The sequence below is a fragment of the Podarcis filfolensis genome (assembly GCF_964270895.1).
Source record: "Podarcis filfolensis genome assembly, chromosome: 10".
Lineage (NCBI taxonomy): Eukaryota > Metazoa > Chordata > Lepidosauria > Squamata > Lacertidae > Podarcis > Podarcis filfolensis.
In genome coordinates this window covers 46,222,765-46,238,612 of record NC_139612.1, presented here as the reverse complement: position 1 = coordinate 46,238,612, position 15,848 = coordinate 46,222,765, and the positions used below count along the sequence as shown (strand labels likewise).

Genomic DNA, 15,848 nt, shown 5'->3' with positions numbered 1-15,848 from the left:
ATTTGTCTGCTCAAAAGCCATCCACAAGCAGCTTTCCCTCTGGTGGGTAACAAAACTTGGGGTTCCCAGTTCGGAACAGGCAGTTTTGAGCAGGCAAGTGGCGGGGGGTGGGGTGGAGAATTAAGTGTCTCCTCTTTCTGCTGCTCTTCCACTCCTGATGCCAGCCTCCAAACCAGCTTTTCACTAAAAAGAAAGGTACACACAACTGCCTGTATACCATGGTTTAGCCCATCACATCTAATTTGAGCTGGATTGTGACCTCAGGTGAGTCCTTAAGGGGTTTAGTCATTACTACCATAAACCACATTGATCTGGGATTATGATCTGGGTCATAAAAACCAGAGCACTTCAGTGTGAATTAAGATCCAAAATCTTTAATAGGTATTTGATAAATCTTCCCCAAATCCTGTTAATGTCTCAAAGTCATAACACAACACATAGATTATAGTAATAATCTTATTTGAAATCCCTTCTCAAATTTCTGCAGAATCAATGGATGCTCTCTAACGTATGTCAGCATGCAGATAAAAAGTCTGTGGGGAAATCCAGTGAAAGTTTAGTAGTGTTAATTCCATTTGATTTCAGCAGGAGATAATCAATCATGTATTCAATTCCCCTTAAAAAACTTAAATGTGTTTAAATTTGGCTCTATGGGTCTGTTATTAAGAGGCTGTTTTAAATTAAATCAAACTAGTGTTTCACTTACTTGAATTTTGTTTTTTCTGAATTCTTCAGTAAAAGAACCCTTCTCAGTATCTCATGAGGAAACTCAGAGCAAAATTTCTAAAATAGCACAATGCCTGCACAAGATGCTCTGCCTGTGGTTGACTGGGTCAGGCGTTGTTCATTGCTTTCCCCCTGAAATATTAGTTGGGAATGGCAATAACCTGCCTTGCCAGCTTCCAAAGATCCTGGAATCTTAGAATTGGAAGCTGCCAAAGGATCATGCCCTGAGGCAGAACCATCCACCTATCAGGCACCCGTTTAGACTGCAATCCTGTAAAGAAATTTAATAAATGATGATGATAAGTTACCTAGGAGTAAGCTCTATTGAAACCAGTGGGACTTTCTTCTAAATAAACATGCATAGAATCACCCTATATCAGGAGGGGAGAAATAGATTCCTCAGCACCTCCAGCATGATGGGCATGGGCATGGGCATGGGCATGGGCATGGGCATGGGCATGGGCATTCTGCACAATGTGTGCCTGTCAGATTTCTTCTAGACACTCTGCAGACAAATCAATCACATGAACCACCAGGGCTTTCCACCATTAAGGGATCTTGTATGAGAGTGCTGTCTGAAAGGAATGAACCATCAGTGCTGCCTCTTAGTGATTGCCATGGACATATTTTAACTGTTTCACTGTCAAAAACGCAGCTCTACAAGACAGCCTATCACACTTGGATCTGAAAGACTGGGGCTCCGAAAGGACTGTTGTAAAAGTGAATGGCAGAAATTTGTATGCTTGAGTTCAACAGTTTTACATGCTATAGGCATGGTCATTAATAGCAAACAAGCATGGCTTTATCTTGAACTATGAATATACCCATCCATATAGCCCAGCTCACAAGCTGGCCAGGTGGAATCCAAGAGAGAAGTGCATTGCTTAATGCACCCTGACTGGGACTTACGTGAGCCATGGTTCAAATCATATAGAGAACAACTGTCTCTGGAAAGGCATGAAAGTCAGCATCTGATGAGCTTCTTAGAGGAGAGAGTGTTCCATAAACTGGGTGTAAGGATCAAGAAGGTTCTCTCTCCAGTAGTTAACTGCCTTATCTCCAATGGTGGTGGTTAGGGTGGGGCACTGAGAAGAGGGCTTTTGAAGATTATTATGAATGTCTGGGCAGGCTATGACTTTACCCAATGACTATGTACTGTACCGGACGCGGGTGACGCTGTGGATTAAACCACAGAGCCTAGGACTTGCTGATCAGAACGTTGGCAGTTCAAATCCCTGTGACGCGGTGAGCTCCCATTGCTCGGTCCCTGCTCCTGCCAACCTAGCAGTTCAAAAGCATGTTAAAGTGCAAGTAGATAAATAGGTACCGCTCCAGCGGGAAGGTAAACGGCGTTTCCGTGTGCTGCTCTGGTTCGCCAGAAGTGGCTTAGTCATGCTGGCCACATGACCCGGAAGCTGTTCGCCGGCTCCCTCGGCCAATAAAGCGAGATGAGCGCCGCAACCCCATGACTGGACCTAATGGTCAGGGATCCCTTTACCTTTACCTATGTACTGTACCAGATCTCACAAATTCTAAAAGGAATTCAGCCTGGAAGTTCAACCAGTGTATAATTACTGTACTAACCATCCAACCTTTGCCTTTTTAAAACAACAACAACAACCTCCCTGATGTATAATGGAAAGCAGGGATACAAACAGTGTCTTGCTAACTTCTGCCAGGATCCAGGACCATAGGAGGCTCTGAACCAGAGATTCAGTCTGGGCACAGCATTAAAGTCTGGCCAAAGGAGAAAACTGCAAGGCTGGTTGCAGATGTACATAAAAATACAGCAGTGAACCTACTGTAGAAGCGCACACATACAGTTTTCTGTTGGTACACATGCAGCCCCACAAATGTAAACTGTGAAAGCAATAAAAGCATGTGTTTGCCAATAGCCTTGACATGAATTCACTCATCAGAAAGGTGGGATTGGCTTCCACTCCTTTGGGAGTGTGCACTCAGTGGCAAATAATACAACGTGCAAATTGCACCTCTCTGATTAGGAACCCTGATCTCAGCATCAGCTAGTCAAAGCACATCCACAGAGCATGGGAGTTCAAAGCTCTTTCTCTCCCTCTCCCTTTCTCACGCAGCCGTAAAGCAGAAAACATCTCTCTAGGGAAACATCAGCAGTAGCTCTTTGTGTGAGGTTTGGTCTCATCCATCTGTAATCAGGCAGGAGGCAGAAATCTGGGGCAAGGATTCCAAGATGAGTAATAAGAGAATCCTGGTGGTGTGGGGGGAGAGGTGGGGGGAAGGCCCTAGGGCCAATATCTTGAATGTACAGGGGTGTGAAATAATATCTAGCTTCATTAAACAACTTTCGAGATATTGTGATTTTTAAAAACCAAAGGCAAAATGACCTAGTGGCAGAGCCACCAAGCATTTTACACTGGCCTACTAGTAATGCCATGTGCAGTGCAGGAGTTGACACTGGAGTAGAAGTATGTCTTTGACTTTAATAGAGTTCTTAACAGGAACAGAAGAAAATAATAAATGAATCCATTCCCAAGAATTTATGTTGTTGCCTTTATTAATCTGAGTAACTGGTGGGTATACGGATATCAAGCAATGCGGCATGAAAATAATAAAATTAATGTTTTAAGCAATTAATAACACAGAGACAGGAGTATGCTCATGGGGAATTAAAGCAATAATTAGTTCAAAGCAAAACTGAATAGGATTTGGATCCCCTAATGCAGTATCAAATTTCATAAACTTCTACTATCAGGTGCTCTAATATGTAACATGCCCCCAGGTTTTTCGTAATATATAGTATTTCAACAGAAGAGAAGAAAACTCTGTCTCCCGAGAATTAATTAAAATGTGACTAGAAAGAAAATGTGCTCTGATGATAGGGACAGAATGGCTGTGGGGTGTGCGATGATAATCTGACCCAAGCATGCGTCTGTTTGGTTTTTGGTTTTTTGTTTTATCTCAATTTATCTGTTTGTTCATCTGCTTGTATGCACATTTCTGCACATAGCCTATTTCTTTAACAGGTAATGTTTGTGAGCCATCAAAGAGATTGCTTACAGAGAGTACTAGAATGCAACTCACATGTTTGTGCTCAGTGCAACAGCCAAGTACAGTGGTGCCTCAGGTTAAGAACTTAATTCGTTCTGGAGGGCCATTCTTAACCTGAAACTGTACTTAACCTGAGGTACCACTTTAGCTAATGGGGCCTCCTGCTGCCGCCACATAATTTGTTCTTATCCTGAAGCAAAGTTCTTAACCCGAGGTACTATTTCTGGGTTAGCGGTGTCTGTAACCTGAAGCGTCTGTAACCCGAGGTACCACTGTATTCATCATCCCCTCATTATATATATATATATATATATATATATATATATATATATACACACACACACACACAGTCACCCTCCACCCAAGTCCCAAACCTAGACACACACATCTTACCCAGTTAAGGCCAAGTGATTTACCAGAATATACCACAGCTATGATTAAATTGCATGAATTATTAAAATGCAATTTAAAAACAACAACCTTATGGGCAGAAGTAGAGGGGAACATGACTGTTCACAAACTAATAGCCTATCCTTACGGGAGAAAGATTGCTCCCATATACAATTTAGGTGATGGTCTTGCGGGGGGAGGTAATTAAAAATATTGGCAATGTGTGTGATAAAATGTGTGTGTGACTGACTGACACACACACAGAGAGAGAGAGAGAGAGAGAGAGAGAGAGAGAGAGAGAGAGAGAGAGAAACCATGAACAAGGAGATGCAGTAGTAATAATGGAGAGAAACCTGCCTGGGACTGAGGGTATGTGTGCCCCTCATCTTCTCTGCAGTATTTACCCTGAAGTTAATTTATTATAGCAAGATGAAGTTGCCATCTGTCCTCTTGCTATGCTGGAAGTGGGGTTGCAGTTACTACCTAGCAGATCTTGGTTTCCCTCTTGTGAGTCTCCCCTAACCACTGCTTATGAGTAGGCTTTTAAGTGCCTGATAATATAACTCCTGATTACAGCAAAGGAGGTAAAAGTAACGTGTGCATAAGGCAGAGGGGAAGCGAAAGGATGGGATAGTAAAGGAGAGGGAGAACCTAAAAGGAACTGGCTTACGAAGGGCGGTGCGTTTTCATTTTTTACCTCTATCTTGTCGATCCTGTCTTTCAGAGACCTGACAGCCTCCTCCAGCTCCTGAATCATGGCCGGCGAGTCCCAGGGCAGGTCGCCCATGGTGTCTTGCCTGGGGACGCCCCAGACGGAGGGGCTATCCTGGAAACTAAGTTCAAGGCCGTTCTCGCACCGGCTCAGCTTGGTGGTCAGCTCCCGGATGGTCTCCTGGTCAATGAGGATCTGGTCTTTCTGCTGCTGCGCCGTCAGCCGCAGCTGCTCGGCCGTGCTCTGGAGGAAGAGCAGCTCTTCGCTGGCGGCGGCCGCCCCGGGGCTGTCCCCCTGCGGGCTCCCCTCCGACGGGCACTCGACGGTCAGCGGGGTGCACAGGAAGCGGCTGAAGAGCTGCTGGTGCTGCTGCGGCCGGGCGCTGGCCAGCAGGTCCAGCAGGGCGTCGTGGGGCCCCGCCGAGAAGCCCCCGTAGGGGCTCTCTCCAGCACCATGGAGAGCGCCCAGCGTTTTGTCGGCCGAGCCCGAGGCGGGCAGCAGGGCCGCGGCCGCGGCGTTGGAGCCATTGTCAGCACCTTGGAGAGCTCCTTTGCCGCCGGCCGCAGGGTAGACGCTCGCGATGATGCAAATGATTGCACCAAGGAAAGCCAGCATCCCTGCGGCCAGGAGCACCACCAGAAACTTCAGGGTGGCAGCTTCGAGGGCGACCCCAGCCAAGAGAAAGCGGCACCCCGAGGCGGGGAGCCGGGGGTGGGAGAGAGAAAAGGGGCGGGAGGGGAAAGCGGCACGAGGTGGGGGAGAGAGGAGCCGGGGAGCTGGAGAGAGAGAGAGAGGACGGGCTGCTGGAGAAGCCCCGGCTTCCTTCTGCCACCTGAACCAAGGCTGTTGATTATATCTTGATTGGAGAGCGCGAGCGGGGACGTCATCGACTCTTCCTCTCCGGGCCCCTCCGGCGGCTGCCTCGTAACCCTTTCGGCGCCGGGAGGAGCGGACGAAGGGCGCTGTTGGTGCTGCCTCGAAGAATCACCAGTTCTCTCTCGCTCTCTTTGTCACACACACACACACGCACACACACACGATCCAGCAGGCATGTTTTTTACACTGGGGCGGGGAATGGAGGGAAATAGCAATCGCCCTGGGAGCACTTCTTCTTTTGGGAAAGGGGAATGAAACCGCGGTGCCCGGGATTGTTTCCCGTCGGATTGAGATGTAAAGAGAGCAGCGTAATGACGATCGAGAGCTGGCAGTGAAAGGGCGAGGAGGAAACATGAGAAAGTCACGTTTCCTAGTTGCTCTTTGCCCCTAGCCCTTCTCCAGCGAGAAAGGCTTGGTCCGTATGTGACCCTTTTAGCACTAGCCATACTTTCTGGTTAAGCGAGGCAGAGGTTAGGTTGGAGGGTCTATAATATAATGCTATAGGGACTGAGGGGGCTTTCAGTGCTCCGGTAAAGAGGCCAATCCCAGATTGATTTATTTCTATTTTTGCTAAAGGACCAACAAACTCACATCGGAGCTCCTTAACGATTCTTGAGTGAATATCAGCTTGAATAACCCCTGTGGCACATTCCTTTTTGTCAATTGCATGTCTGTCACCTCTGTGTGAAATAGCTCTTCAGATGCAGTACCGGGGGAAATGCTTCAAGTGTGAATCTTTCTCCATCTCATGCAATTAAGAATGAGTCAAGGAGTTCTCTCACACTTTCCCTTTTGTCTGTGGTGCTTCTTTTCCACACCTTTGCCATCTAATAGTCCTTCTACCTCTCTGGCTGGTATCTGGTTTCTGACGTACTTTAATAAATTTCTATGATCCTTTGTTATATACTTCCTCACCTGTTTTGCTTAACTTGTTGTAAATTTATGTTTGGTTTATCAGGATTAACATGTTTTAAAATTCTCCATTTTGGACAAGGTTGCCATTTTTAAAAAGCTCAGTGCATCAATTTAATTACAGTGGCATCCTTTTAGATGTGTTCTGAAATTTCTTCTAATTTGCGGGATATGTTTTATTTGAAATCTTACTTCCTAAACAGATCTTACCTTTCAGTGCTCTTCTAAATAGTTGATTCATTTGCTAGAACTTTGTAATTGAATATGAATGCACTGTATTTTTTTATAATTGTAAAATTATTATTATTTATGAAAGCAGAAAATCTTATATGACTACATGGCCTTCTAATATGCTTCAGGAATACAAAAACAGGGGACAAGAAAAGAATAAATGAAAACAGGATACAGGACCACCACCATTTGCTGCATGTCTAAATAATTAATTGTAAAATGCAGTATGACAAAATATGTTAGCATCATTATAACTCTGGCAAGGTTTCTAGTTGTGTGCTTTCTGTATGAACTCTACTATTCCAAAATATCACATTTCTGTTAATACTTTTTGTGCAATAATAATGCTTTGTTATGACCGGCTCACACCTTCAAAATTGCCAGCAACATAGCATTTTTGTCTGGATTTTCAGCAGTTTTGAATTTCTGGATTTTTAAAAGCAGTTTTGCATTATCGTATCTGTTGCCTGCCCTAATCAGAGTTCCCCAGGAGCTTCAGGATGCTTACAATAGACCCTTTGCACGTTATAGCATTAAAACAAGAATAGTATTTTGTCTTGACTGATCCAAGACACAACTGTTATTTAGAAATTGTTTCTTTAGCATGACCTGAGTTTACATCTACCTAGTCTTCTGGCAGTTAAAAATCGCTCATTACATTCTTTGCTTTTGCTCCCTTCCTGATTTTTTAGTATCTGCAACTCAACTTTCACCATTATTATTAACTTTCACCAGTAACAGTTCCTAGCACTATTTTGCTTTCTTCCCCTCTCTCTCACCCGCCCCTCTCTCTATTCCTCTGTGGGACTTCTGTATGTAGTGGCCAAGACCCAATGAAACCTCCAACAACTTTTGCCTGCCTATGGGGCTGTGGATTTTTGTGACTACTAAGACCCAGCATGGGTTCTCAAAAACAAGTCACGCCAGATGAATTTCATTTCTTTTATTAATAGAGTTACAAGCTTGATAGATCAGGGGAGTGTTGTGAACACAGTAGAAATCTGCACTAGATTGCTGATTTTTTTTTAAAAGCAAACTGATGTGAAAATGCAGAGGACCATAGTTAAGATTAAGAAAATGAGAAAAGAACATGGACATATTTGCACATCTCTAGTTGGAGCTAAGGAGGTTGATGAGGGACTGTTGAGTATTGCAGATAATAGCAGAGAATCAAGATGCTTTGTCTATGCTTTGTCCCAGGTGCCTGGGAGCAATGATTAAGACTAAAAAGCTAGAATAAACGATGCCAGGAAAAAGCAGCTGTACAGGAACTGAAGAAAGCCACAGTAGATGCCCACAGTGGAAGCTGATTATTGTAAATACTGGAGAGGATCATTTATTTTGAATGGTGGTTTAAATAACCATTAAATAGTAAACTAGTTGCTTTGATCAGCAGCAGGCTGGTGGTAGAGGTGTGGGAAAAACACTTCATTGATTCCTCTACCCCATGTATTCTGCAAAAAGGAAGAAGGCAGAATTAGGCTCCTGTAACTGACAGGCCCCTCTCTGGAAGCATTGCAGAAGTCTGCCAGCTATTGAGGCAAAAGCAGACTGGGAGGTCTATCGGCCAGAGTTAAGTATTGTGCCCATTATAAGCAATTGGGATGGTGGAGTGAAAGTGAATTACTGGCAGCTGGCTTGATTGGATAAGGCCCGGGGGCCGGATGGGTCCCAATCGCCTTCTCAATCCAGCCCACGGATGGTCTGGGAATCAGCGTGTTTTTACATGAGTAGAATGTGTGCTTTTATTTAAAATGCAACTCTGGGTTATTTGTGGGGCATAGGAATTCGTTCATTCCCCCCCCCCAAAAAAAAATATAGTCCGGCCCACCACATGGTCTGAGGGACGGTGGACTGGCCCATGGTTGAGAAAGGTTGCTGACCCAACTAAGAAATGCGTAACTTATTTGATAGCTACGAATGATTTACGGAATAACTGAAGGAAGTCTAGAATAAGAGTAAGATGTGAAACAATTGATGTGAATTAATGTATTTATTGTTTTTGATGCAAATCAATAAAAATTATTTCAAAAAAAAAAAAAAAAGAGAAAGGTTGCTGACCCATGAGATAAGCTTTCCTGGTCTGGCAAAACAAGCAAACGAAACAAAAAAACAAAGACTTGTTCAAGGCCTCAGATCTACAGATTGGATCAAAGCATGACTTGCTTTGGGGGTTCTGGACTTGGCACAAGCTAGGGAAGCTCAGGTGCCAACACTGGCTACAAGTTAGGTTACAGTTGGCATACTAACTGAATGGAGAGGTCTGGCCTTCCCTTGGTTATCAGTGCATTGATGACATTTTGGCAAGACTACTACAGCACATTTGACCTAGGGTTGCCTTTGAAGATGGTTCAGAAATTTGAGCTGCTGCAAAATGCAGCCACCCAAATACTAGGGAAGCCAATTCATGTGATACCTATGTTGCACCAGCTACACTGGATGAGTCGTTAAAAGTTAAAGCCTGAAACTGTCTGGGTTTGAGTTACTTAAAAGACCACCTTCACCCAGACCAGCCTGCTCACATGTTGAGTTCTACATTGGATACACTTCTCACTCTGAGAATAATTAGGTTGGTTGGCTGAGAGGACCCTATTCTGCAACAGCCCCACGCTTTTTCAGTCGGGCTCCATCCCCCATTAGGAAAGTCCTCAAGACCCATTTCTTTTTGCTGTCTCTTCCAAGGGAGTCTGGGTTGCAATTATGTATTGGATTTTAGCATTTGTGTGGGTGGGTGTCTGTTTTATTATTGTTGCTGGCATTTATTAATTATTTGGTGCTTGTGCTTGCATTGTATTCTGGAAGCTAACGGAGAGCATGCCTGTAGAGATATGATGGCTTTTAGAATTAGGGCTGCAATCCTAAATACATTGGCTAGAGAGAAATCAGCACTGGACACAGTGGAACTTACTACTGAGTAGACCTGTACAGAATTGCACTATGCATGTTTTGATCATTCCTCATGACAAGGAGCTGAAATAAATGCTGAGGAATAAATGCTTTATAAGTTTTAGTGTAAAGCAAAAGATAAATGGGGTGAGGAGGAGGAAGGGCACTTGGTTGCCAAACAGATCAGTCTGGACTGTAGGTAATTAAAGAGAGACTGTTGGAAAGGGTGAATTCTTATGTTTTGTCCAATCCACTTCCTATAAGGGATAAATATTCTATTTTGCTAATAGTAAATGCTGCCTCTAATGGTCTGGATGAGGATGAGTGTTATCTGGAGAGGAAAATATTTATTGGCGTTGGGAAACTGACTGCAATTACTCGAAGTGCTTGACTAGAGGAGAAATGCCTTTGTAAATAATTAACTGTGAATCCTGCTGTGTGCTTTAATTTTTGCATGTGTATCTGTGTAGATATTATTTTTCCAGGAAGAATGCTGTTAAGCATTACAAAGAACTTGTCTGGGAACAAACAGCTTGGTGAAGGGGGATGGTGGAATTTTAACAAAGGGGATCTTAATGATACTGACTTGTCAGCAGGTGTCATAGTATGGAATCCAGTCATCGGAACACAGGAAGCTGTCTTATGCAGAATCAGACCACTGGTCCATCTAGCTCAGTATTGTCTACACTGACTGGCAGCAGTGGCTTTCCAGGGTTCTCTCCTCCTGTGATTTCAGGCATACAGCCTCTGACCATGGAAGCAAAGCATGGCCATCACGACTGGTAGCCATGGATAGCCTTTACCTCCTTGAATTTGTCCCATCCTCTTTTAAAGCCATGCAAGTTGGGAGCCATCACTGCCTCCAGAAGTGCTTTCTTCTGTCTGTGTTCTGAGAAGGTGGGGCAACTTTTTTTGCTCCACTTTTGCATGCCATACGTAATTTTATGCACTTCCATCAAGTTGCCTCTTAGTCAAACCAAAAAGCCCCCAGTGCTGCAATATTTCCTCATAGATGAGTTGCTCCATCTCCTTGATCATTTGATTGTCTCTTTCTGAATCTTTTCAAACTCCACAATATATTCTTTGAGATGAAGCAACCATAATTGTCCATGTTATACCAAATGCGATCACACCATAGACCAGGCATAGGCAAACTCAGCCCTCCAGATGTTTTGGGACTACAACTCCCATCATCCCTAGTTAACAGGACCAGTGGTCAGGAATGATGGGAACTGTAGTCTTAAAACATCTGGAGGGCCGAGTTTGCCTATGCCTGCCATAGACTTATATAACATGATATTGGCAGTTTTGTTTTCAATTCATTTTTCTAATGATCCCTAGCATCGAATTTACCTTTTTCATAGCCCAAGGTTTTGTTCTAGGTCAGTCACCACCAGTTCAGATCCATAAGCATATATGTGATTCCACCCCCCCCATTCCTACTGTCTGCTTACTGTTTCTTAACCAGTTCTTGAGTCATAGGTTTCTGCCTCTCTTGCTGCAACAAGCTCCCCTCCTGTCTCCCAGAACCTGAAGGGGACTGAAACGGGCGAAGCAGCAAGAGGCTGCACACAGACACAGTCTCCAATTGCTTGGGGAAAGCCCTGGAGAGGAGGGAACTGTGGGACAGCTGTGGGGAAGTGGAGACTTTCAGTCTCAGCAACTGATTCATGGGTTAAGATCTACCGGGGATGAGCTGCTAGGCTTATTAGGCCTGACACTCAGCCAAGTCTTGAAAGATTGTGCTTTTGCTAATAAAGAGTTAACTCCAACTTTGAACAGTGTGATTTACTGCTGGCTCGCTCTGTTGACAGACAGACATTTATTGAATGAATGGATAAATAAATCATAGATGGACAAATAACCTGACCTGGTATAAAAGCAGTTTCCTAAATATGCTCAGAACTATAGTATATACAACAAAACCCAGGATGCAGCAGTGCAGATCAGAGTAGGCTTTCTCCTTAATGGCTTAGGTTGCTAGAGGCTAGCATGGGAAGAGAGCAGATTTCCTGCTACTTCTGTGGCTTCCCTAAGTGCACTCATTTACTTACTCCTGTGCAGAGTGAATGATTGTCATTCCTTTCCCTTAGAAATGTAAAGTGCTATACTTGAGACTGCTGGTATGGTAGCAGCAAATTCTACCCTCCACTCTGGATAGTGGGTGGTCTCGCCTCCACCAACAGGAATCTCAAAGAGGGCACTACAAAAGCCCTCCTTTTAAATCCATGTCTCATGATGGGTATTTTGCTAGCATTATAGAAGTGCCTCTAGCACATGCAGAGTACACATCTTTCCCCAGTCATCAACTGCTGTCTATTGCTGCAGGGTATTTGTTTTCTTAGGAGTGAAATCAATATAAACTACAGATTTTCATCTTTTGCCTTGCAATCCCAGGTCAAGCTAAGAAGCAGTGTAGAAATGTTTGAATAAAGAAAACACTCCATACTTGGTTGTGCCCACTCACATGCACCATGGCAGGCTTGCTATAGGGATCATGACTGGCTTCTTGGACAGGACTTTGTGCCGTTAAGAAAAATCCATAGAGCATTTCATGAACAATTATAGTCCCTGTAATGAGAACACCAGTTCCTTTTCAAATGATTTTTGATGTGGAAACACAAGAGAAGGATGTTTTCAGTTCTGGCAGTATATGGGGTTTTTGGTTGAGTTTTGCAGTCACTCTCTATGACGCCTTTCAGGACAGAAAGGCATTGTGATTCATTTTCAAACAGATGGTGGTATACTTAATCACAGGGTATATTTTCGGGCTATATTTAATTCAATGGCCTGTACTAGCTCACCTTCTTTCTCGTATTTATGACATCTTGTGTTACACTGTGGAAAATGTATTAGCATGACTACTAGCTCATAGAAGATAAATGCTATTGCCTGCTGAGCGCACAGAGTATGTCACAAATTACTGTACAGAATCATGCGTTCCATTGCAGGGTCACAGGTATTCGTGGATATTAGTCATGGTTATGCAGCATTGACATCTGCAGGGAAATACATATTCTGTTTTTGTTTAGCTGCTGAGTAGAATCTCATCTTGAAATCAGCACCTATATGACCAAGAAGCACCCCTAACACAGGACCACTCAGGCTCTCCTTAAAACTCCTCCAGCAAAAGATCCTCAGCCACCAAACAAAATTAAAAGAAATATAAACAATGCTCTTTAACTAGAGTTCTTTCATCTTCAGGCTAACAGGCTGCTTGCCTACATCCATTATTATGCACTTTCATTTCATTTACAGGATTAAAAAATCCAGGGCTTGGCTGCACAAAGGAAGTTGTGGAGTAATCCTAGACAATGAAAGGTATTCTTGATCAGGTAGCCTATGCTAGCAATGCAATTCTGAGAAACATGGGAGGATTTGGAACAACTTCATTGAATTTTTTTATAATCAAGCAAGCTAGGTGGTGAACATGGATGTTGGCAGTGCTGTGGTCTGGTTTCCAGAGTGGAACTGAGTGAGAATTCATGAGGCTTCTGTTTTAACTTTCAATAAAATCCTTCTTTATTAATTCCATTTATTCTTATTCACCTTTGTCAGTCTGTTTCCTACATTATGGGTGAGAGTCGTGGACAAATGCCCTGTCTCAGGGAAATGTAATACCAGGATCACAAAAGCTTAATAAAAAAGAAAAGCAGAGACATCAACTTCCAGAGAGGTCTGCAAGATCAATTTAGTTGCCTGCTTGCTACCGACAGTTTCAAAGTTTTTTCTCTTATTTTTAGAAAGAGGCTTTAAGGTGGCTTCAGCATATGAAGAAGGCTTACAGTAATAATAATTATGTACCCATATTGGGGGGGGGGAATATAGCACATAATTTCTTGCTGTAGATGCTTGTGGGCAACAGTGGGGGATGAGAGGCACAGAGGGGAAAAATGGAAATTCTTACTGTGAATTTCTATTCCCAGGGTTCCTGGAGGGCAGTCCTGCTAGGGGCTGGCTCCTCCTCTCTTGCAGGCAGGTAGGGTCCCGTTTGAATCCTTATGGGGGAGGGGCCATCCCACCCTCTCCAGTCTGGCCCTACCTTGTGTACAGAAGGGTCAGAGAGCTCAGCGCAAAATCCTCCATTTTTCCTCCTCCCCCCCTTTTTATTTTCCCTTTATACAATTTCTTCAATTACTGACAGCAGTTGGGGTATTGCGGCAGCAGCAGCAGCAGCAACAACAACAACAGGGAGCTCCAGGCAACTAAATTCAGCCCTGCCCCTATCAACAGCCAGGGAAGAGGCTCAGGCAAGGAAGCCCCACGGAGCCCAGGAAGGAGGGGATCTCTGGGCAGCATCCTCAACCCCTTGAATGACCTCAGCCACCGGCAAAAGCAGCCGGCCCTTGCTACGTTGCCTGAGGGCTTCTTGGCACGGTTTTGTAGTGCATTTGAAGAAAAGTGCAGACTCCATTGCAAACAACGCATCTCAAGGGTATAGATAGACTCACAGACATTTCGGATGCATCTCTGAGGAACAAATAAGGAAAATCCAATCCCTGATGCAGAAGATACGGGAAGCCAAGGTTGCAGATATGGAATTGGCAAATTTGCAGGTGCTCATGGTTTCCTGCAAAGGTCTGGTAGATTGGACAGAACTCCACAAATGACCTGTTACAGACGCTACTGTTTCAAGAAATGATCGTGACATCCAGACACCGAAGCATTCCTATGGGCTGCCATAGGTGAAAAACAGGGGAAGGGACTGTTGAGAAGACCTTTGGTTGCTTCATCTGTTTGAACATGTTTGTTTTTACCTAGATATTTGGCTAAATTACAAATATTGATTTTTGTTATTGTAGTTTTGCATGTTGTAACATAAATTGTTACATTATTGCTTATTGGGTCTGTTTATATGACTTTGTCATTTTTGTATATTGTTGTTTTTTCTGTTTATTGCTTTCTTCCTCTCCCTGGGATTGACAATATTCAAGAAAGAACTGGCTATAATCATGCAACTTCAACTCTGTATATAAGAGCTGTCACCTTAAGCTTCAAACTGTTGAGTCTAGGATACGGATGGGGAACATTTTTCAGCTGAAGGGCCATATTCCTCAAGGGGAAACCTTATGGGGGCCACATGGTAATAATAGGGAGGGGAAGAGGCAAAAGTGGCTGAAGCTGTGACACTTACCCTTTGTACAGTCAGCTACGTTCCAGGCACACTAATGTCTGAGGTTTCTTCCCTCTCACCTCCTGCTCTCCACGCTCTATTCAGGAACGAAAGAAACTCAGCATTACCACGTTCAAGAACTCATTCCAACCAAGCAAAAACACTTGAAGGGGGCCAGGGTGGGGTGCAGCCTAGGAAAAGTACTTAGTAGGCCTGGAGGGTTAGATAGTAGAACAGACGCTCCCCACCCTCGGTGCAGGATGTATTTCCTTAAATTCCCACCCTATTCCAAAGGCGCAATCATTCTCCAAAGGATGAATAAATATTTTAAAGGAATTCTGCCAAAAGCTAGGACTAAATCTAGCAGATGACACCATTCCAGCTCACTGTCTACAACAGTGCCATGCCTACATGTAACTGTATATATGTAAAGAATCTGGCACAATTAGACTTTTAGCAGTTCTGGATAATCCTGTGTTTCATATAAATTTTAAAGTGCAAAGTATCAGTTGCTGTAAATGGAAAATATAGTTGGACATAACTCCTGCTGGATTGTAGCCAGGTTATCAAGGTTAACTCTGTTCAAGCTGCTGAAAAGTCCCCTCACTGCTGAAAAGCTTGCCGCCCCGTGCCATGTTGAAGTAAACACCAACGTGGCCTTTCGGCCTCGGACACTTGGCGGGGATTTTCAAATGGCCATGCAGGCAGGATTCACGACCCTTGGGCCCTAGTTTGCCAACCCCTGCTCTATTTGGACCCATGCAGTGTTCTTCCCATTCCAGCTTCCTAATACTGCCTTTTTGGGAAATAGCCATTTCTCTCCTCCATCCTCCCCTGCTTCTTTCAGAAAGGAAGGTGTGGCACCAAGCAGTATTTGTGACAGATGCTAGTTTAGCAGCTTTGAGAGAGATTAAAGGATTTCTTTCAAAAGGCTGCCTGTAATTAACAGCCACTCAGGACGCACTGCTGCCGCCA

At 44.0% G+C, this 15,848-nt stretch overlaps 1 protein-coding gene across 2 annotated transcripts in view; it reads right to left on the bottom strand.

Moving 5' to 3' along the window:
- NPTXR (neuronal pentraxin receptor) overlaps positions 1-5,797 on the bottom strand; it is a 28,287-nt gene extending 22,490 nt beyond the window's left edge. The window contains exon 1 of one of the 2 annotated variants that reach the window (XM_083573537.1): positions 4,841-5,797. In XM_083573537.1, coding sequence (XP_083429663.1) covers positions 4,841-5,470 — 630 coding nt within the window. In that variant the 5' untranslated portion in view covers positions 5,471-5,797. The remainder of the gene's footprint in view (positions 1-4,840) is intronic. The other variant, XM_083573538.1, reaches the window with a different exon arrangement.
- Positions 5,798-15,848: the final 10,051 nt, after the last annotated feature.